General features: G+C 41.2%; 1 protein-coding gene across 1 annotated transcript in view; it reads right to left on the bottom strand.

The window, feature by feature from the left end:
* The window catches only part of COL11A1 (collagen, type XI, alpha 1), a 362,318-nt gene that overhangs the window by 125,218 nt on the left and 212,802 nt on the right, over positions 1-24,298 (bottom strand). The window contains exons 34-39 of the mRNA XM_015416098.1: positions 15,372-15,416; positions 15,145-15,198; positions 14,996-15,040; positions 8,707-8,760; positions 5,394-5,447; positions 1,677-1,730 (exon numbers count right to left, since the gene is read on the bottom strand). Coding sequence (XP_015271584.1) covers positions 1,677-1,730; positions 5,394-5,447; positions 8,707-8,760; positions 14,996-15,040; positions 15,145-15,198; positions 15,372-15,416 — 306 coding nt within the window. The remainder of the gene's footprint in view (positions 1-1,676; positions 1,731-5,393; positions 5,448-8,706; positions 8,761-14,995; positions 15,041-15,144; positions 15,199-15,371; positions 15,417-24,298) is intronic.

The following is a 24,298-nucleotide window of genomic DNA, read 5'->3' as shown; positions in this document are numbered from 1 at the left end:
CTTACCCTCTCCCTTTTTCTCCCTAGGGAGAAAATATATTCCACTGCATGGTACCATACTGTACATACTGTACCATACTGTTGCAAGGGGCCCAGCAAACAGAGTCACGCCAGCTGTGAACAGCAGAACTGCCAATCCAGGGATTGGCTCCCAGCTTGCAACAGAGCTGATGGGTGTTAGAGCACCCCTAGTGGCAAATCAACAAACATCATATTGGCTACTTGAGAAACATGTTGCCAAATGGTCAGATGTAAATGTCAGGCTGACATACTATTGTATTGAGAACCTTCTCAATAGATATGTTAGGCTGTACCCTGGGTCAACGTTTGTGGGACTGTTGTGTGAAAGGGGCACCCACACTAAATGTTATTTCCACTGTCTATTTATTATTTATTTATTTTTCGCATCTATATCCCTCCCATCCCGTAAACGGGGTCAGGGCTGGTTACAACATTGTAATAAATACAATAAAATTTTAAACACATTAAAACATATATAATCGGTAGTCATGCTTGTCATAGGGAGAATCTGGCCCATTGATGTAACTAGGTATGGCCAGTTATCAGTAGGTGGGAGACCGCAACCTCCGAGGGGCCATATGTGGACGCCTGCTGCCTCAGCCAAAGGCCTGGCGGAACAGTTCTATCTTGCAGGCCCTACAGAATTGCATAAGTTCCCGCAGGGCCCTGATCTCAAGAGGGAGCGTGTTCCACCAGGTGGGGGCCAGGGCAGAAAAAGCCCTTGCCCAGGCTAGAAGGACTTCCTTTGGGCCAGGGATCACCAGGAGATGTTGACTCTCAGAGCATAACGCTCTCCGGGGCATATATGGGAAGAGGCGGTCCCTTAGGTATGTTGGTCCCAAGCCGTATAAGGCTTTGAAGGTAATTACCAATGCCTTGAAGTGGATCTGGTACTCAACCGGCAACCAGTGCAGCTGACAGAGAACATGCCAAACGTGGGCCTGCACAGGCATCGACATCAGCAGGTGTGCCGCTGCATTTTGTACCAGCTGTAATTTCCAGATCAACTTCAAGGGTAAGCCTGCATAGAGTGAGTTGCAGTAATCAAGCCTGGAAGTGACCATTGCATGGGTCACCGTAGCAAAGTCCTGGGGGTGGGGAGATAGGGCTTCAGTAGCCCGATCTGCCTAAGATGGAAAAATACAGATCTGGCAACTGCAGCAACCTGGGCCTCCATAGATAAGGAGGTATCCAGTGTTACTCCCAGGCTCCTCACCGACTGGGCTGGCACCAGAGGTGTCCCTTCCAAGGTGGGAAGCCTGGTGCCCACCTCCAAACCCCCATGACCCAGGTACAGGACCTCCGTCTTTGATGGATTTAACTTCAGTTGACTCTGCTGCAACCATCCAGCCACAGCATCCAAAGCCTCAGCCACATTTCCAGGAACGGAGGATGGATGGCCATCCATTAACAAATAAAGCTGAGTGTCATCAGCATACTGATGGCAGCCTAGCCCATAACTTTGGATTAACTGGGTGAGGGGGTGCATATATATGTTAAATAACATTGGCAAGAGGATCACGCCCTGCGGCACTCCACATTCTAGTGGGTACCACGGGGAGACCCTCTCGCCCAGCGCCACTCTCTGTCCCCGACCATGGAGAAAGGAGACAAAGGTAAAGGTCTACAAAGGTAAAGTTAGATGATACAATGTACCTGAGGTCCAACAACTCCACCAGGGCCTGGTGGGCCAGTTTTCCCTTGGAATCCCTGTGGAAGAAATAAATGTGGTTATAATATCGTACTTTTGCATATTACACAGATTTCTATATTACTGTTGAACATGTGACAAGCAAAGAGTACTCTCAGGGCATTAATCTTCTCTAAGAATAAGGATTGCTGTTTCATTATCAGTGTGCACACTTAAACATAGAATACTGAAGTCTCTTTCAGAGAGCTATCATTTCCAGTCATTCTGAGGTTAGTTCATCCAGTGGTGTGGTTCGAAGTGTCAGTTTCACAGATCACACTTTATCAAACTGATTGGATGACTCTGATTGCATAAATGAGCTCAGAGCTCAATTCAAATATATGTTGCAGACATTCAGGCAGTTGTGTTAAAAGCAGACAAGCAAATAGTGCTATGCAGAAATACATGAAAATCAACCAGGAAAGGCAGACAAATTATTAGTTAAAGGAGAGGGGAAAGAAAATTGATTGGGAAAGTGGCAAAGATGAGTGCGGAGGTGAAGGAACAGCAGATCAAGATGCATGGGGGTCTCCCGTTTGTCAAGTGTACTAGCAACTTAGATTACATGTTTCTAAGGCTCTTAGGCATGGGTATGAGGGACACCTTGGGGAAATTCATTGGTCTCATCAAAATTCTGTAAGCTTCATCATCATTCCTCACGTATTGTGCCACAGTTTTGCGTTGAAATTTTGCTTCAGGGAAAGTTCAGTTCTACTCTAGTTTTGAGGTATTTTCATACAAATCTACTGGAGCCACCACCAGAAGATGGACCCTATAGCCTTGTGGCAACTCAGCTATTTGAAAGAAAGCAATCAGCAATACTATGGAACAGTGTATTATATAAAATGTATATATGTGTGTACACAATATTCTCTCAGGTATATTCTTCTGTGTGCCTATAAAATGTCTTCCTAGACATTTTGAGAATTGCCATATCCCAAAAGCTCCTGCTCTAATGGTCACATGGAGACTCTCCTTTCACCAAACTGCCCTGTTTTCTTCTCAGGAAAGAACTGACAGACATAGGCCTGAGAACCATAGTCCAGTGACAAAAGGTGAAAGTGGCAGGGAGAGACACTACAATTTGCAAGGAAAAAAGAAAAAGAGCAGCATGCAGGAGAGAACTGTCCTTCTCAACTGCAATGACTTTCCCTAACCCCTTTCAACCCAGGGTTCCAGGTGTACATTTAGCACATTTTGTACGGCAAAGTGGAAGAGCCAAAAGCATTACAGGTGGGAAAGTGGTGGGTGGTGGAAGGCTTGGGCAACCTCTCCACTGCTGGTTTACTTGAAAACCATCTATTTCTCCTATTGCTTGTCCATCTTTGATGCTGAAGCCTATCTGTGCCCTAATAGTTGGGAATATACAACATATGGTTAATTGGGATTTCCCTTACTATATAAGGGGTGATGTACAATACGATGAAAGAGAAATAATTGCATCGTTCCTTCACTTCTATATCTCAGTGTTTCTTTTGAACCTTGTGGAGGTTTGGATGAAACCTGAGATTTTCCAAAGTGTGTCTACAGTGCCTTGTGCTATTTCTGTAATAAGTGGTCAGGTCTGTCTGCCTTCAGCAACATAACTACAGGATGAGTTTTCAGACTATTCTCCAGGCCATTCTTCCTACTGTTTCCTCTGACCACTGTTACAAATCTGCATAAAGAGTTGCTTTCTGTTAGTTACCTCAGTAACTTGTTTCCCCATCAGCTAGTGACAATCACAGTGGAAAAGGGGCTGTGGAACTCTTTTGGGGAATATCTATGACTTCTTTGTGGAAAGCAGCAATCTGTTTCAGGACCTAATCAATAATGTGTGTGTTAAAGCATAAGCTAAAGGCTGGAGGCATACAACAGGTTTCTTTTTCTCTCAGAGAATTGAGGGGGGTATGGTCATAACATATGATGCATGCAGTCATCATTAGTGTTCACATTCATAGCACTTATACAAGCTTTTTTTTTCCTGTTCAAGGCCAATGTATGAAATATGCAGAACTAAGCACAGAGGTGGCACAAATGATGTAATCACCATGGACATGCTAAGTTCAGCAGATATGACAGTTTAATCAGATATGACACTGTGAGTCAGACAAAATGTGTGTGAGAAATGCACACTGCAGGAAATGATAATTCTATTGTACCAGCCTCTTTTAAAACCTCCATCTCACCACCAATGCAATCACCTGTGCCCACCTGTAGGTTAACAGGCTTTTCTTTGTCCGTATCAAATCTACTGAATATACAGAATTAAATATAGAGGCTGTGTGAATGATGGAACTGCATGAACTTAAGCTAGTCAAGTGTACTAGCAACTTAGGCAGGTGGTCATTTGACAGGTTCAGGTTCAGGAGATTCAAGAGTGTATAGAATGGATCCTGTGGAATCTAGAGACACCAAACTCGCTAGGGAACTCCAACTGACTCCTGTCTACCTGCCCTCCAGTTCAGTTTATTCATGTTTTAACAGCCCATACACTATAAAACCAATTTTAAGAATTAAAAATCACAGTAAAACAAAAGTTTGCCACATCCACAATATAGCTTTTGCAGAGGCTACTCAGAAGTAGTCTTAATCTTGAAGTATCAGGAATGGTCAAGTACTTCAGTAGCAATTTTCTAAGAAATCCCTCTCTGGCTGTTGCGTACTTTGGACAGTAGAAAAAGGTATGGGACAATGAATCAACCACTGCCAAAGGACAGTCACAAAAGTGCTGGTCTGGAGGTATCTTAAGGAAATGGCCCTTCATCTGGGCTGTTGGCAGTACATTACAGTGTGTGATCATATATGACTGCTTCAGTTTTGGAACTGCCAGCATATTGAGGTAGTGAGGCAGATCAAATTGTGTAGAGCATTTAATTCCCAGATGGAGCAGGGGCATTTCTATGCAGTGTCTTCTTGGAGAGAGTACCAGTGCTGTTTAAGCAGCTTCTTTATATGTAATGCTGGTCTGCTTTCATGTCCACAGTTCTATTCCATTTTGACTAACGGTGCTCATGAGCTGCTGATATGGTGAAAACTGGGAGATCTTTGGAATTTGACAGTTTGTACTTAAAACTGACTATGGCTTTCCAATCTTGAAATATTTGGAAGGCCCAGTTCAAATCATACAACTATGGAAGCTATGCATGGTGGTAAAGCAAGTATTTTGTGAAAGAAAGTTAGCTGAAGTTTATCGAGTTGTTCTATTGAGCCCAGATGGTCATTTCACCAAAAAGCACTTTGAGTTTGGTGTCTCTAGCACACCAGGGAGTATTCTATCAAGTCACGAACCTCACAAACCAAACCAGTTCATTTAGCCCCTAAAAGTTTGTGATGGTTCATGGTTGGTGAACCAGGCATGCCAGGAAGCACAAACTGAACTAAAGTGCATTATCCCAGTTTGCGATCATCCCTACCCAAAACTCCTCCCATTGAGAAGTACTGCTTGAAGCATTTTCAGAACTGCAATGGCTCCTTCACATTAAACCATGAAGTAGTTGACTATGCATGTGTGAAATCACCCAGAAAAAGCAACAATTAATGAAAATTCAGGTGCTCGGGAGGTCTTTAAAATGCCCAAGTTTCTAATACACTGGGAATAAGGTCTCTCTCCCAGTTCATTAAGCAACAGAAGAATGTTCCATTCACATTTATTACATGCATTTCAATAACAATATCATATAAAACAATATGAGTCCACTTACAGTTTCACCTCGCTGTCCTGGATGTCCAGGCAAACCATCCTTCCCAGGAGGACCCTACAATAAGAAAGGGGGGAGGGAAGTCTCACAGACATTTCTGGTTTTGAAAAGATGATGCCATCATGCCTAGCAATTGTGGCTATACTCCATAACAAGCTTTCTTTCATGTGTACTGCTACTGCAGCTTTATGAGCTGTTTGCATGTTCATGGTTGGGATAATTAGTTGATACTTTCTGAATGGGTACTTATTACTAGAACTCTTAAGAAACATCCTTTCTTAACAGTGAGAAGGGTAAAGTTTGAATGGGAAAACCCAGAGAATCAGAAAGAAGGATGAGCAGTTTTCTTTTCCTTTTTGAGCTACAATAGAATTGTACTGTAAGCGGCTGGACAGGTTTATGCAGGGAAAGGGGAGGGGTGAAACAGCTGTTCTCTCTGGGAATCAGATGGTAGATTAGCTGTCTTGCTGCCTATGACAGGCGTCACTTTCTTCCAGCTTGATCTCCTCACACATTTGTAAATGAAACAAATATAATAAAATTTGTATAAATTTCAGATGTATAGCAAATTTTATAACACTACCCAGAATCCCTTGGTATTTTTCCCACCATGCAGGTCTCCCAAAGGAACTGTATTTCCATTTACACAAGAGGGAGAAGTGATTTCTGCCAAATTCTCCCCCCCACACTTCACTTCACTTTTCCTGAGGATTGATGCTGTTCTCTCTGGGAATCAGATGGTAGATGCCTACGACAGGCATCACTTTCTTCCAGCTTGATCTCCTCACACATTTGTAAATGAAACAAATATAATAAAATTTGTATAAATTTAGGATTGTTTAGCAAATTTTATAACACTACTCAGAATCCCTTGGTATTTTTCCCACCATGCAGTTCTCCCAAAGGAATTGTATTTCCATTTACACAAGAGGGGGAAGTGATTTCTGCCAATTCCCACCCACACACACACTTCACTTCATTTTTCCTGAGGATTGGCTGATGCTCAGGGCCAGTGTTCCCTCTAAGCTGAGTTAGTGTGAGCTCCATCTTTTTTTTAAAAGGGAAAAACCCTGCTTCAGAAGGGAGAGATGTAGAAGTAAGAAGCAATAGGATAGGTGTGCATTTAACCCTCTCTCCAGCTACCGCTTTTCATCTTTAAATTGCATCCACAGCCTACTGCATTCCTTCCCCTTGCAGGGTTCTAAATGGTGTTTCCTTCTGTATTACGATGATATACACATACATGAATGTACAAAGCAGCCTCATAAAGAGTCACAGACAGTGGTCAAAACTGTCGGTTCTAAATGGCAATGGCTCTCCAGGTTCTCAGGAAAAGAACAGACTTTTATGTCACCTGCAATCTGATCATTTTATCTGGGATGTCAAGGATTAAACCTGGGGCTGTCTACATGCAGAACAGATGGTCTACCACTAAGCCATGGGTTCACTGGCCATATAAATTCCAAAAGCTAGTATTAAACGAGACTACAAAAATAGTTCTCATAATGCCATTCTGCAACCCAAATACAGTCAGAGCAAATGGCTGTTGGATCAATATAATTTCAGGCTGGCTACAGACCCATCCAACACACCAGTGCTAACTCATCTAGAAGAGGGACTTAAAAGAGGTTTCTCTTTCTTCCAAAAGAATTGCATTACGGAGAAAGAAACAGCGAAGCCTATTGATTTGAACAAAACTGATCAATGCCGCAAATGGGACCCTAAAAGTTTTGAGAGGCTACACGTTATTCCAAGTCAGTGAATGCTTCAGCTTCATTTATGAATACAGCATTTTAAAGTCAATAACCTAGTCAGTGTGTGTAGCACATGCATTTTGGTGATAGTCTGCCAAGAGAAGATTGCGTACTTTCCCATTAATTTCTACACTTTTTTTTTGTTACGATTGACATAACAGAGATAGAGAGTGACCTCTAGTGGCCTCAGGTCATCAAGCAGAGAGATTCACTCTGCCGAATGTAGAAAATTCCCAATATCTTACCTTAGCCTGCAATAACTTTATTCAGAGCGCACACAACATTTACAGCAGTGTGCTATCATATTGTATGACATAACACACAAAGTGACAAAGGGAGGATTTCAACTTTGATGGCAACAATGGCAAAAAGAAGCAGCATCAATAAGAGCCATTTTACATACTATAGCTGCAGGATTCTGTCATTCAGCTTTCGTATCTTGATTTTTATCTATACAATTTTGTTGTTTGTCAATCATTTTCTAGTGCCATTACCATGTTTCTCAGCAAACATTTTTTTCTAATCTTAGTTACATTGCAAAACTTGCCCATTTTGAGCTACACTCACTAAACAGAGAACTGCTTCAGGCTAATTTCATGTCTGAATTCATTTCTCCACTCACTATTGGATACAAAGCACATCTTCTGTTGGCCCTGGGCTGTCACTCCACGATTTTAAATACTTTTATATCCTAGGGGGGGAAATCATCTAATGTGCTCTGCCACTTGGCTCATGGTTGAGCTTCTCTGAGCTGATTCTGGAATAGCTATTCACGTGATACACACAGAATGCCTGGTATGGGACAATTGCTACATTCTTCACAAGTGATTCTCCTTCATACCTCCTATGTTTCGCAGACAGGTAGCACCCAGACAGGTACTGTTAGTGAGACCTGCTGTCTCAAAGCAGGGACCATTTACAATGATATTGTGAAAAGAGGCAACTGCAAACCAACAGCCATGTGAACAAGCCACCCAGGAAGAGGCACTGGTTCTTACAAGCATCACCTCTGCATGACTGCTCTTGGGCGGTACAACCAGAGATCCACCCTTCCCCTTTCCTTCACTACACACCTAAATTGCAATCATATGCATAGTTAATGGATATGAAGTTTTGCTGAAAATAATTCCAACTCACTTCTTAGTAAACAGGCACAGGATTGGGCTGGCAGTCATTGACATCATCATGGCCCAGAAATCTGCTTCTTACACCTCTATCTTTTTAAATTTTGAAACTTGTAGCCTGATAGACAGGTTTGGTGAGCTCAAAAGCTTGAACCATGTTTTGCATCAGTTATAGTTATGTGTTCGGCCTGATATATGTGTTTGAACATACACATGTACACTAGGGTGAAGGGATTTGGAACAAAAGATTTAGCTTACTTCTATTGGCTGTTCTTCATATAAATATTTTAAACTACTTTCTCGAATTTTAAGCCTTGCCAAGGCCACCTAATGTACTGATAAATAATTCTTAATCATTAGGGTTTATTTCCATCACATTCTATGCCTTGCTGGCCACATAGCTGCTGCATTAAAAAAGAAAGAAAAGAAAATACTTACAGGAGGTCCCTTTGGTCCAGGGAAGCCAACTGGCCCCTGAGGCCCTTGTGGTCCCTAATATCAATAAAACAATCAAATGCAAATGTTATTATTATTAATGCCATTACTATCCCTGTTACTGCCACCATGGGGGCAGTCCAAACATTTTACAGAAAATGTTGCGATGCCATGTATTTATTTACATTTATAGCAGAACAAACCAATGCAGAAATTTCAATGGACATTGAGAAGCATAACTCTGTTTAGGATTACACTGTAAATCACTTCTATGTTAGGCAAGTGCCCAAACAGTTTTAAAAATATAGCAAAATCTGATAATAAACTATCCGTTTACTGCAAACTATTGTCAAATAATGCACGACAAATGCCATATTACTATCCACAAGCAATAATGTGTAACTAAAATCTGTAAAAATATATTAAAATCAATACATTAATAAATGAGTGGAGAAAAAACTAACAGTGGAAAATATTTTTGTTACTGCAAGGACACTGAAACACAGAAAGGTACAGTCATAGGCTAAATGCCTTTATACTGAGGGCACAACACAAGATTTGTCTATTTCCATTTGGTGAGAGATCTCTAGTTTTTATATGGTATCAGCTGCCAAAATTATGTTAGTAATTTCAGTGACAAACCAGGATCCAGGAAATAAAGAGTACTTGGAATAAACCTTAAGACATTTCACACACCTAAGGTAATATGCTCATATGAGAAAAGTCAATTGCATTTTATTTATTACAAGGGGCGGGACATATCTAAATTTCTTCCATCAAAGAATTTAAGGTGTCTTCCAAAGGATTCTCAGGGAGTCTTTTATCCTAGCACCGATCTCTAGTTTTTATATGGTATCAGCTGCCAAAATTATGTTAGTAATTTCAGTGACAAACCAGGATCCAGGAAATAAAGAGTACTTGGAATAAACCTTAAGACATTTCACACACCTAAGGTAATATGCTCATATGAGAAAAGTCAATTGCATTTTATTTATTATATTTTATATCTAAATTTCTTCCATCAAATAATTTAAGGTGTCTTCCAAAGGATTCTCAGGCAGTCATTTATTCTAGCACCGATAATATCCATAACTGCTTAATTTCAGCATAATGTGGTCTCTAATCATATCTGAGAACAATATGTCCACCAAGTCTGACCAGCAATAGCTCTGTCAAGAACCACCACAGATACCTGACAAAGATTCTATCTGTCCTCTTCATATCAAAACATCCCCTGAAAACAAATCACATGACCTGCCCAGCTCCATGAGTCCTCAAAGTGACCAGGACCCTGGGATTCAAACCCCTAGTCTCCCCCTGTATTAGCCATAAGAACATAAGAGAAGCCAATGTTGGATCAGGCCAATGGCCCATCCAGTCCAACACTCTGTCACACAGTGGCCAAAAATACCAGGTGTCATCAGGAGGTCAATTAGTGGGGCCAGGACACTAGAAGCTCTCCCACTGTTGCTCCCCCAGCACCAAGAATACAGAGCATCATTTGCCACAGAGTTCCTATCTATACCTTGTGGCTAATAGCCACTGATGGATCTTTGTTCCATATGTTTATCTAATTCCCTCTTGAAGTCATCCATGCTTGTAGCCACCACCACCTCCTGTGGTAGTGAATTCCATGTCTTAATCACTCTTTGGGTGAAAAAGTACTTCCTTTTATCTGTGCTAACCTGACTGCTCAGCAATTTCATTGAGTGCCCACAAGTTCCAGCAGAATTTCACTCAGGCACAAAAAGGTTGTTGCTGATATCTGAGATCCTTTAACTGAACATTCCACAGGCTGAACATGGGAACTTCTGGTTGAAAGGCATGTGCTGTACCACTAAACCACAGCCCCTCCCAGAAATGGGTGGGGGGGATTCTTCAACTCATTTGTTTTAAAAAATGACACACAGATCTGAAGGTTGGCAACTACAGTCTGCCACCTTCTTCTTCTGCCCTTAAGCAATTACTCTACCTTGCTTTATGGAAGGGCCAATCCTAAGAACACCATCTCAAAATCCTTTAAACTCTTCTCCCTTGAATCTGGAATTCAATTAAATGCATGGAGAAAGCCATATTTACAGCTGTCTCTTGGAACTGGAGAAATGTATGGGAAAACATTCTGAAAGAAAGCATTCTGCATGCACGAGGAGACAAAAAATGAGCCTGTATCCTGCTAAATTGTGATTATCATTTATATATGGTTCATGCTCAGCCAGGTGGCTGCTCAGAAGAGGTTTTGTAATACTATCTACAGTTCCTATACCCAGCTGACAGCAGTACAGCTGAAAACAAATGAAGGCATAGAAGACCGCATACAAAGAAAAAACCCAACAACCCTGAAGTTAAAATCACCTTAAAGGAGGAGATGTCTAAATATCTAATTTTTTAAAAAGTTCAATGAATGTTAGCAGCCTGTTTTGGTGCTTATTCTGAAACAAGACTACATGTTGTAGACAATCAGATTTCTCTCTTGTTTGTACATTACTTCCTCTTCCATTTCTGATTATCAAATTATAACCTATTTTAATGAAGGGGGGTGGGAAACACCCTCAATTTTTACTTGAAAATGTATTACTGATTCGGGACCCTCAAACTGATGCCTCATCGGAAAACAAAGCTCTGGTCAATACCAGGATCTCATGGTTCATTACTGTGGTGTTGTTGTTGTTGTTTTTTTAAAAAAATATTTATTTCAGTGATCACAGATTGAAAGGTTAAGAACATATGGATTGAAAATGGCCGTCTAAAACGAGGTATTTTAGGGGGGAATTTGCTTTTTTTGTGAACAGCCTCAGTCAAGAGTACGTGGATACTTACTGCTAAGGGGACCACAAAAACATTTCCCTGTTCAAGACTTCCTGCGTACCAAATACAGTTTCTCAGTTCTATGGATTCCCTTTACTGTTTCTTATCAGTTACCCATTCCCCTCAGTTTCTTTCCCCGACCAAAATCAGAGTTTATATGTTTGTGGATACAGATGAAAAAGAAGATTCATGGAGGAGGGGAAAATCCCATAATTCTCTGTGGTATACCACACTGTACAAAGTTATATTAAATAAATGGGGGAGGATATAACTATGAAAACATATTTATTTAAAACATATATATCCCACCTCTCCATAAGAGTATCTGCAAGGAGGCCTATAGCAAGTAATAATTATAAATGACAGTATATAACTCCATCATACAAAATTATACTTCTGGGTTTTTTTAAAATAGCAGATGTTACTTTGGATTAGGTAAACATTTGTGCTTTTGAGGGAACCCAGACTTTTTCTAATGATTAATCTCAACTTCTTGCCATTTATTGAAATAAATGAATAAACAAATGTATACTATTAGCTATTAAGGGCAAAAGCTCTCTCTCCTAATAACTATTTCATACTGCTGGCCGAGTGCAAACAAGCATGTGTGGTTTTTATTTTATTTTTAACCCTATCTCCCACAATTTACCTACAGGGGACATTTTTCACTCATCACAGAGAATGAGACCACCATGTGTATGGTAAAAAGGAAGCTGTAGCCAAGTATGATGCACATACTTGCAAACACATGTTACATGTCACTCCTACTTGTATATTTTTAGGTGTACTCTTAATGCACTTTAGCTGTATCAGCTACTATTCTTCTCAACTACCAGTCTCCCAGCAGGACTTTCATTGCCAAGAGGGATTACAAAGCACAGGGACTGCCTCTGGGACCATATGGATGATGCTTATGGACCGGGTTGAAAAGAGATGAGTAGTTTATTAACTATGAGCTGTATTTCTCATGGATTTCTTACACATTTCTCTGCATAAGTTGAAAGCTTCCCAGATAAAAGTATTAGCATTGCTTTTGTGAAACACTTTTTTTAAAATCAGGGCTTAGATGTTTACCTTTGCATACTAATGCAAAAATCACATACCATTCACTATAGGGTAGAGATGTTTATGAAAAAGATGAGAGTGTTTTGTTAGTACTTGAGTGGGATGGAATAAACTGAATACAGAATGGAGAAATCTCCTGCAAATGGCTCATTGTCATTTTCTGTAGGTAGTCAGAGTACTGTCAGCTGCAGCCTGGATTAAAGTAACACAAGGAGCACAACAGGGTGATACAATTAGTTCTAGGGGAGCAACTTCAAGCTTTTCTGGTATATGATCTTGTTAATTTTAAATGGCAGCAAGTGAGCTGGACTCATTCCCAATAGGACTTCTCTGGGGTTGTTCTAGTTCAGATACAGACAGCAACTGAAAGCAGATAAATGGCACCATGAGGAAGTGTAAATACAGGGCTTCGGAGAGAAATTGAACCACACATTGTAATCGAGGGCTGGGTGGGGCAAACGTTTGGGCAAAGTGCACCATCTGTAAAGTTCCAATGCAGCTCTGAGATGGTTTTGTCCTTAGCCTATTTAGATAATTGGCAGGAGTATGGATCAAGACTGACAGGCAGTCATAAGCAGAACTGTATGCTCATTTGCTCCTATCTAGAGGGGCAAAAACATCCTTAAGACCAACCACGATTCTTGTGCCAACTCTGGCATATTGGCCCTCTGTGTTTCAGGGATCTTCAAGCCATGCTGAACATCAATTCATCCCCTAGAAGTTGACATGGCAGAGGGAGCCCACAATTAAAATCACAGTTGGCTGCACAGCCAGCATATGGTTCCCAGATTAGGAATAAGGACAGAATTCATATTTGTCCACAGAGCTGGCAGCAACTGAATCTAGTTCAACATGATTTTTATGGGGAATTTGAGAGACAGACCCAAGAAAGTCCAAAATACCCTGGTCCTTTCCACTGGTAAATTCCACCCCATAACATGACATCATAATACAAGTGCTTGCCCTAGATATTTTCAGATCAGTGTCACAGCACTCATTGAGGACTCGAACCTCTGTGCTCCTGGATGATTAAATTAGCAGGTAGGCATCAGTCTATCCGGGAGCAGTATAGTTGGTCACAGCATTATCAGGAGTCTATTAGAGCCTACAGAGGATTGATGCAGACCCAGAACTGATCTAGGAGATTTGTCTCAATTCCTGGACATCTAATAGATTAATTCTGGATCTGACAGAAAGCTATGCCCATTTGTGAAAGCCACTCTCACCCATCAGGGTGTACAAGCTGTTGGTGGGATCATATTACAAGCTTGCTACCTTTACAATATGAAATATCCCACAGCCAACATTAACTTTTCTAGGTGTTGCAGATGCTGATATGACACAATACAGCACATCCAGTGATGCAGTAAACAAGCTATGTATGCCAAACTGATGCCACTGGAAGAACCTGTGAATTAGGTCCTACCATTTTCTTCTTGGAAGTCACGATCTGCCTTTACAGTGATAGATTGCTAGATATTTTCAGATCAGTGTCACAGCACTCATTGAGGACTCGAACCTCTGTGCTCCTGGATGATTAAATTAGCAGGTAGGCATCAGTCTATCCGGGAGCAGTATAGTTGGTCACAGCATTATCAGGAGTCTATTAGAGCCTACAGAGGATTGATGCAGACCCAGAACTGATCTAGGAGATTTGTCTGAATTCCTGGACATCTAATAGATTAATTCTGGATCTGACAGAAAGCTATGCCCATTTGTGAAAGCCACTCTCACCCATCAGGGTGTACAAGCTGTTGGTGGGATCATATTACAAGCTTGCTACCTTTACAATATGAAATATCCCACAGCCAACATTAACTTTTCTGGGTGTTGCAGATGCTGATATGACGTGATACGGCACATCCAGTGATGCAGTAAACAAGCTATGTATGCCAAACCGATGCCACTGCAAGAACCTGTGAATTAGGTCCTACCATCTTCTTCTTGGAAGTCACAATCTGCCTTTACAATGATAGATTGTATTAACTGGACTGGTAATCAACTGTACTTTAACAATAAGCAACACATTCTACTCAGTGTTGTACAGTGAGCAGAAATGTCTAGCTATGGATTTGTGGCAATTTTCCTGTTTTTTAATCACCTGCTCCAATAGCTTAGGATGTGGTAATTTTTAAAAATGAAAAGTAATAAATAGATAAAAATGAATGCAGGAAAAAATTGAATTTAATATGAAATGTTGAAGATAGTGCTGATCAAAAAACTCAAAAATATTTTAAAAGGGTTTTTTCTCTTTTTTTGTTTACTTTATACAGAATATATACAATTTATATATTTGAATACTCCCACCCATACACCTGGACATTTCTGATTCACAGGAAAATGACTGTAAAAATTATACAAGGAAGATACTGATAAGAAAAAAGCGAGCAACAAATTAAATAAAAAAGTACTCCTTACATACCCTTTCACCTGGTGGACCAGGCGGTCCATCGTTGCCTGAAGTGCCCTGAAAAAGAAGCAAAAAATAATAATAATTCAGAGATGCAATGTACATTAGCATTAATAGGAATCGTTAGCTGTAAAACTGGTGTGTAGATTCTGTCAAATTACCTTTGGGCCAGGTTTTCCAGTTGGGCCTCTAGGGCCTCTTGACCCACGTGGTCCCTAATGAGTATAAGATATACATGATGTTTCATTTTTTTTAAACAAAATGTGTATTGCAGTACAACAGAATGTAAAGCTCAACGTTTCAAACACTGCAAAGAAATGAATTAATATGGAAATGCATGCAATAACATTGAGGGAGGGAGATGGAGAGAAGAATGCAAAGTACATACTGTTGGTCCTCGTTGTCCCCGTGGGCCTGGTTTGCCATGCAAGCCCTGCCAAAGACAGTTCAAACAAATGAATCTTAGTGTTTTAAGTTGAAAAGGTGTTTTTGTGGCTTCAAAAGGGCAGAGTGGATCTCTGCTGGATCAAAAGCTATGCAGCACATTTGACTACCTGCTTTGCATTTAATAAATGGGTTTCTTTCTCAACAACGTCTCGTGTTTTCTTAAAAGGCATAACTACAAGGTATGTGGCAAACATCTCAATGCAATAGATTGGAGCATTTACACAGAGAACTGCTGTCAAGAGGAAGGAGGTACCAAACCCTTCTCCATCTTCCACTTAATCACAGTAACCCCAGCACTGGTTGTTCCCTTCCTCCAGCTAGTTTGACCCTCAGCAGATTTGAATAAGCATAGCTCAGCTGAGGCAATGCCCCACATTCATGCATTACAGTCAACCTGCAAGCTCTATTGTGTGTATGTGGGGTGGGGGGGAACCTTTGTTTGCCAGGCAAATGTGTACAAGTGCCATAAGTCAAGAATATTTATTCTTTCCCCCCCTCTTTCAACTGTATCATTCAACTGTGCCTTGTTATGACGCACTTCTGTCTTTCAGATACTATTTTGGTATAGTCCAATTCATGCCACATAGGTAGAACAGCATGTGAGACAGCATCCCGTAAGGAGCCATCAGAGTGTTTTCTTCACTAAGATGCCTGAGTACTGGGCTACTGCCAACGAGTATTCCAGCCCCATTAAAATATTTATGCTCTAACAATCCAGATTTTAAAGTAATTTCTCAATTTAATTTTATTCTTCATTCTGAAACTCAGAGTAGGCATTGCAAGGAACCTGCTCCTCAACCTGTATATAAAACTCTTTATGCCAAAAAATACACCCCTATATTTTTGGCCAGATATATCTTTGAAAATCCTACTAAGACAAAACTACCATAAAAAGTAAAAAAAAAATTTACTTCCCCCACCCCCTGAGATTTCCTCATGGAAATCTTCAGTCTCAAATGCAAATTAGAGCTTTTATTATTGGCTATCTCCTTCCATTTCTCTCAGCCACCAAGGCTGGGCAAAAGCCAACTGCAGCTTCAATGGAAACTTGAAAGTATAGAGAACAGGATAAATGCTGGTGTTGGCTCTTCTCTCTTTAATTTACTGATACATTAATGAAAGTGGACTGTCTTCTACTGTGCTAGTAATAAAGAAAGGAAGGGGGGAAATAATTGGGACAAGTGAGGGGAAGCGGGGGGGAGAGGAATCAAGTACCATATTTGTTGTGAGGAGAAGGAAAGGATTACAGGTTCAGCCCTGATACTTGAAATCCAACCTGTGTGCTCAGAGAGTACCTCCTTCTGAATTCTATGGAGAAAGAAGATGCTCCAGTAGTTCAGTGGTGAGCAAAAGGCACTCTGTACATATTCTGATGCATTTTTCCTCCCACTTTTGAGCACCTAGCTGCGGTATTGAAAACACAATCAGGGAAATGGAGTATTGTTGGGTGGGGAAGTAAATGTATGTATTTGCTGGGGTGCTGGCACTGTAAGACTGGTGTTTAAGTCTTCAACAGAGAGGGGTGTAGATATGCCATCATCTACATACCCTGCCAAGCAGAAGGGGGAGATTTTCTCCCCCCCTTTTAATGTCATTGTCCTGTGTGTCACTACATCACTTCTGGGGAAAACTTGGAAATGATGCAGAGAGCTCTAAGAATCACTGAGGATTCTGGTTTTACCACAGAGTTTCCAGCAATTCCTAGAGCTACCCAGGACTTTGTTTCTGGGGGAACGCACAGAGTTCCGGAACCTCTTCAACAAGATTATTTTTAAAATGTTTAAAAGCTCATGAGTTTTCAGTATACAGATTGAAAACGTAATTTCCCTCTTGAGAGATCTGGCACCTCTTTTTCCAAACCAAAAACAAACAAACAAACAAAAGCCCTGGAGCTACCCTATATCATTCCCCAGGTTTCCCTAAAAGTGACGTAGCAGCACAGAGGATATCATACCTCTATGTCCCAACCCCGATCCTCCTGCCAGTTGCCAGGCATGACCTGGCATGACCTGGCAACCCTACTGTGCTTTAGTGTTCCTCAGCTGTAAAACTGGACCAATGCCTTCTATGTGTAGTGCAATTTTTGTATATCAGACATGCTTCAAGTCTTTGCTATCTGGACTTGCATTCAGCTTTACTTTAAGCTTTTTTGGTGGCACATTAGACTCTGGCTTGTGTTGGCCTTGCCTAGCAGGCCATGATGCTAAGTGGCCACATTTCACCCACAGTCCCACTCCATTGTGTCCAGGAGTTTCCCTGTTCTCATCTGTAAAATGTTGAGAGGTGTGTATCCACTAGGAGCATCACTCAGGCCTAGAGTACACAGGCTAATCTTAGAGAAAATAGTGGTACTGATCTAAATGGGGCACTGAAAAACCTACTGGAGAAGAAAAAGTTACTGGATTTTACTTTATTACTTTGGGGGAGGGATGACATAGACATGGAAGCACCTCACTAGGTTAAGTTTCAAGCTTGCATTTCCTTTTCCCTTCTCCACTCCGCCCTCCATGTTCACAACAGCCTGGTTCAGTAACCTTTATGTCTAAGGAATTACCGTATTTGAACCATAGGGAGCAAGCCTAAGCACATCTACTCAGAAGTAAATCCTACTTTCTTCAATGGGATTTACTCCCAGAAGAGGTGTTCTTAGGATAACACTGTCCGTTTCCTATATCATAGGCCCATTACACATGCACATTTTACTGCATATTTTCAGAGCAGTAAACCTTTAATCTTGACTTTGGATTCTGTGCCTGTCTTATGCACCAATCTTTTTCCTCCAGTGTATTTATTCTGCAGCTACAATTTTAAAAATGCACTTTTCTAAATTGGGGTGGAATGTCACTTTTAATGGGGTGTGTGTGTCCAAAGTTTGTTTTTTAATTTATGCAATTGCCCTATCATAGCTGCACAGTAGGATCCAGCAAGCACCTTCTATTTAAATCTTCGTGGTTCAAGTTTTGCATATGCATTTTAGTGTTAGTTCATTGAATGAAAAGGGAAGAGAAAGGAACCCATGGCAAGGGGCAAAACACACTGTTGAAAATGACCAGACTTTTAATGAAACTGACAAGCAGCTGCAAAGCCCCATTTTCCATATTGCCAAGCACTAGGGGGTTCTCCACTGTGTTATCAGCCACTGTGAAAAATGGGAGTCACATGATCTCATAATATGGGGGAACATGTTGAGTGTACAGAATGCATGGTAGAACCCACTGACACTAGCATTGCAAGCTGTGGTTGCTTGCAACGTGTTTGTGTGTGTGTGCACACGCAGGCACCTGTGCAAAGTTAGCTGCAACTCCACCATGCTTTGCACAGGGCTTCAATTTATATGAGTGAGGATTCCTCTAGCAGAAGCTCTAAAGAGCTTTAGTTTTGTGCCACTAAATTGAGAAAAAAAATGGGAATGTGGATTTTTACCAGTGCCCTAGCGCAGCTGCATAGCAATGCTAATTTCCTTCCCTTCCTTGCAAATTTGCCTGATTTTCTCTTTGTGATTCTCTAATTTGATCCTGCACACTGGTTGTAATCTTGGCAGTTTATTAGAGAATGTCCTGTGTGGCTTACACTTTCTCCTCTAAATGGATCGATCCCAAGTGATTCTTAAGTTTGGCGGTTTGCAGAAGGTTCATGTGGTTCAGCCGCCATTTTAATGTCAGGCTTCTGCCAAAATGGTCCCCCCCCCACTTTGTTCACTAAAGCATGAAAGGGGAAAAAATGTTTTCAAAGCTTTAGACTTCCCATCCCAGTCTATCTCTCTGTCTCTTTACATCTCATGTCAATTTCATTCTGTGCTGATGATCCCCAGTTTTATTTTGTTTGCATGCATTGAAATCCCCCCTTTTTTTTGCACTGAGAATGCTGCTGTTTGCCTCCTCTCCAATCTCCCTTTCAAGTCAATACCAGCAGGGAACTAAACCTCATGCAGCTCCTTTTTAACTTTCCCCCATTTTTTTTTTAATTCAGTGATCCAAGGTCCCTGCCACACGGCAGGAAAAAAACGGGCCAAAGTGCGGCTTTTAAAAGCCGCACCAAAATAGAGACGCCACGGCGGGATCCCACAGATCCCCTGAGCTGTGGCGCCATTGCTCCCCGGCACGATCAGATGCCGGGGAGGAAGAGACGATTGGGAGTGGGAGGCTGCCGAACTGCACATGTCTGAACATGCACAGTTCGGCCGGGGACCGGGGATGCACTGGCGATCCCACGGCTGGCATTGATGCGGCCTTTCGGAAAGAACCACCTCGGTAGGTTTTTGCTGCAGGGTTTTGGTCGGAAGGTGCAGAGTGGGCAGAATGTCCTCGATGTGGGCAGGAGAATGACCTTTGAGGGGTAGCAAAAGGGTGGGGGGAAATCCAAGGGAATCTGTACTTTTGAATTACCTTCAGCTTGGAAGAGAAACAAGGGGAAAATCAGCACAAAGGCACTCTCAGAAAACCCAAGGAAAGATGAAAGAGTGACCAGAAAATGAACTGAGCACTAAAGGGAGGAAAATCAATGCAGAACAACAAAGAAAACCCAATGGAGGGAAAACCCAGTGAAAATGAGGGGAAACAACCATAGTCCTGCACCTTGTTAGTTGTATTTTGAACCATTGGTAGCCTACTGTAGAATCTTTACAAAAAGAACATACACCCTTCTAACTTTTAAATGGATGAAAGGCAGACAATTTCAGCCTCAGGGAAGGATCTTTATGGAAATTATCTTTATGAAAATGGAGATGCTACACAAATGTCGCTAATTTTGTCTGTGAAATCTTGGGGGCTGTACAGTGGGCTCCCTGAGGATTTTACCTATGGTTGCCAACTTCCAAGTATGGCTTGGAGGTTTCCCACAACTGATCTCGAGTAAATGGCGGATTCAGAGGACAGAATATATGGCACCACATCCCCACTGAGCTCCCTTCTCTCTCTAAGCTTTCCCTTCCCCAGGCATTACCCCCAAATCTCCAGGAATTTGCCAAGCTGGAGTTGGCAACCCTAACTGTACCTGATGTTTCCTGTTAGTGTTTTGAATACTCCTTAATTAAAAAGAGTTGTGCATAGGGATGGGCAAAAAATGGAAAATGTGGTTCATGGTTCATGGCTAAACCACAAACCAAAATGAACCGGGAGGTTTGTTTGTGAACTGAACCAGTTCGTGTTTCATTACCCTGCAAACTCCATTCGGCACCACAGTTCCTTTAGAGGGGGCTTGCAGAAAGCCCGAAAAACAGCTGAGCTCTGCTCCCCACAACTCAGCTGTCTTTGGGGCTTTCTTGTGCAGAGGAGAAAGAGAAGGAGGAGAAGAATTGGTTTTATACCCCGTCCTTCACTTGGAGTCTGAGTGGCTAATAATCAACTTCCCCTCCTCTCCCCACAACAGACACTCTGTGAGGTAGTTGGGGTTGAGAGAGCTCTGAGAGAACTGCTCTTGAGAGAACAGCTCTGAGAGAACTGTGACTGACCCAAGGTCACCCAGTTGGCTTCATGTGGAGGAGTGGGGAATGAAACCCATTTCAACAGACTAGAGTCCACTATTCTTAACCACTACATCAAACAGGCTCTATAGTTTAAAGGGACCACAAAAGACAGCCCAAAACAGCTGTTTTTTGCGGCATTAGCAGGGAATAGAAAGCAGGGGTTTAAAAGTATTCAGAATCCCTTTAAACCCCTGCTTTCTGCTCTATCCACAAACTGCTTTAGAAGTTTGTGGAAGTTCATGACGAATTTTGCTTTGTGTTTCGGTTCCTGCCCATCCCTAGTTGTGCAGGATTGCTGTTCCTAGCCCTGTATTCACTGAGACAGACACCAGCTTCAAAGCACCTTTCCCCAGCAACATCCATTAATGCCTTTTCTGAGCAGCACCTTTTAATCAAGTATGTGAACTCTGAGTGCATGGAGTAAGCAATCTATATGATTTAAGATCAGACACTGCCTGTAAGAGAGGGAGGGATGGAGAGAGGGAGGGGGGTGATTTAGAATTTAAGATTTAAGGAATAGAAAAGAAAACAATTGTAAGCAACAAAAAGGCACCCATAATCTGAAAGTCTTTTAAGTGACAGGAGCTAATTTAGAATTTGTAAAATATTATCTTAGTATATGGTGACAGTCTTCTATCACAAATAAACACACACTGGCACCATTATATCTGCAATAGCTTTATACAATTTAATTGAGGTAAAATCCTATTCCTCTACTGCTACTTAGCTTGTGAATCTTAAAAATGGGCAAATGCAAGTGAAATTTATTCGCCATGTAAAACATGTAAAGTCTGGGTTATGGACAAATGGGGACTTTGCAACATCAAAAAAATAATAATAACATGATTCTGGAGGCAGACACTTTTCCTTGTCCAGCTACAGCTATAGGTTTCCTGGTGTTCTTCAAAACAGAATTTTCTGGGCTTCTTTTAATTCTAAATGTTTTATTACCTTACTATATTACAATCAACAGTGCAACCCACCTGACATTTCTGTGGGTGAATCATTGTGAGCAGACCTCTGGCTCCATGTGCATGTTGTTCCTGGTGTCCTTCCATCCTTCAGGAACAGAAGGACAAGGGGTACTTTGGGCAACAGCCAGGAGGGGAAGGCGAGATCTAAGCCACCATGTTTTTGAAGGATTTATCTTGGGGCAGGAGATCCACATTATCTTTAGTATCAGGGACTGTTCTGCCCAAGCAATGAGGGAATTCATTGCTTCCCACTGTCTGTATGTAGGTCAGAGTGTAGCTGGCCAGTACTCAAACAGAGCATAACTTTTATAACACAGCATCCATTTATATTCCAAAGTTGCTATATCTCCACCCCACAGCTAGGCAGCATTCTAGATATACATTTATTTTAATGGACCCTAAATACTTCTTACTGTTCGCTGGATTGCAGTTTAACTATGTTATGCTTATTTATTCAAACCATCAGTTTGTGGTGTGTGGGGGAGTACTTAGCTCCCCATGTATCCCCAGAGTTCAATTAATGATTAATCTTAACATCCCTTTGTGCTCCTAGCAGTATGCAAAAAATAGTGTGCCTTCACTTAGCGTAATTCTTGGAGGGGAAAAATACATAGGAAAGAACCTTGCAAGGACACTGGAAATGCAGCTGTCTGCCATCAATTTCATGTTCAAAGTGGTGAATCTGCACTCCTGCTTTTTGTGTTAACCAAAACGGATTGGTAGGCAGAGTAATGATATACATTACTTCAATTTTACTTAATGACACACTAAGCTGTCATCATCCACAATTTTCAAGCCATCTTCTCCCTTTTCATAACTTCATCACATTTTGATCACAAGCGATCTGCCAAATCCAGTTGAGCTTTATGGATAGTGATGCAGTGACCTTCTATTCCACCCACCTGCTTCAAAGAAACAGAGAGCTATGTCTTGACTTTTCCTGTCCATTTAAATATGTATTCTTCAGCATACTCACTATATTTTTTGCTTGTTCGATCCCAGACAAAAAGAGTGCTGGTGAATTAGAATGCATAGCAGATTGAAAGAAAAATTCCCCCGAGGGTATACTCTAAACTTCTTGATAATTCACAGGATATAGGAAAAACTGTCTGTTAACCTCCTCACCCCAGCCCGTACATGCTCTTAAACTACTCAACATTAGATTCTTGAAGAAAAGATGATACCAGCCCAGTATGATTGCCAGTCCTAATGATTCTGGTGCATTGTCATGATTTTCTTTCCATCATTCTTTTTGAAAACATTTCTTTCCTGCCTTTCCAAAAGTACAGCAACTTATAAATCAGTGTTATGAGAAGCTCACAACCTGTGCACAAGGAAGATCTGTAGTAAGGCAGACAGACAACCTTTATTGGCATGTAAGAGATAAGATAACATTAAAATTTAGGAATACATCAAAGGTATGGCTGTCGAACAGCCAACAAAAAAGAACTGATCAATTAATAGTTTCCCTGGTTCGAATTACAGATTGAAGAAAACAAGCAACATTAAAAGTTATAGAAGCGTTTTGCCCAGAGAGTAGCAACTGGACCTTGATACTCTCAGGAAGACCATGCCATGTAAAAAGAAGGGTGTCCAGAAATTTTCCTTGAATCTTATTTATTTATTTATTTACATTCATTTATAGACCGCTCACCCCCTAAGGGCTCTGAGTGGTTTACATTTGTACAACTACTAATTACATTACCTTTACTAGGGCCACACACTTAGTATAAAATGGACAATTTAAAAGAACATGGGAAACAGATTCGATAGCACCCTGACCGCAGGGGCATTGCCTAAATTCATAGGGGATTTTTTGGCATCTTCCAGAGAAGATGGCCGATGGCAATACGTTAAATCTGGCTAATATAAATGCCCTTCTTTGATGGTGATCAGTTAGAGAACAAAAATAAGTAGCTGTCTGGCCCAGTGTCTGGGATAATCCCAGATGAACTGGGGAACAGGTTTTCCTGGCTGCCTCAGTCAGGTGCTGAAATTGAATATCTAGAAGCCTGCGTTTAATTGTATAAAATATTGTGGAGGCAGATGATAAGTAAAGTGGATCTAGATGTATTCTTAAGGACCTAAATTTTGGGGGGGACTAATTTCAGCCAATTAGGTTCATAATGATCTGTCAGCATTAAAAAGGTAAAGGAATTTGGGTCAGGATTAAACAGAAGGCACAGCCAGAATTTGATGGTCAGAAGCCAGGCCCGAGTTTCCAGCAGCATCTGGCCAGTTTCAAGACAGATCGCAGCGTATGGGACACAATTAGGGAGTCCAAGGATTTTCCACACACAAAAAAAGGATTTTAAACCCTCTGCTGATTGGTTAATTGCGCTTATCCAAATGGAAGCGCCATATAGAAATTGTAAACTAGATTTTGCATTTAAGGCTTTTAAGGCCATTGGGACATATCTATTGCCTCTC

The sequence above is a fragment of the Gekko japonicus genome, unplaced genomic scaffold, assembly GCF_001447785.1.
Source record: "Gekko japonicus isolate JY-2015 unplaced genomic scaffold, Gekko_japonicus_V1.1 scaffold303, whole genome shotgun sequence".
NCBI classification, from domain to species: domain Eukaryota; kingdom Metazoa; phylum Chordata; class Lepidosauria; order Squamata; family Gekkonidae; genus Gekko; species Gekko japonicus.
The sequence above is the reverse complement of the archived record's forward strand: the minus strand, read 5'-3'. Positions and strand labels throughout refer to the sequence as shown.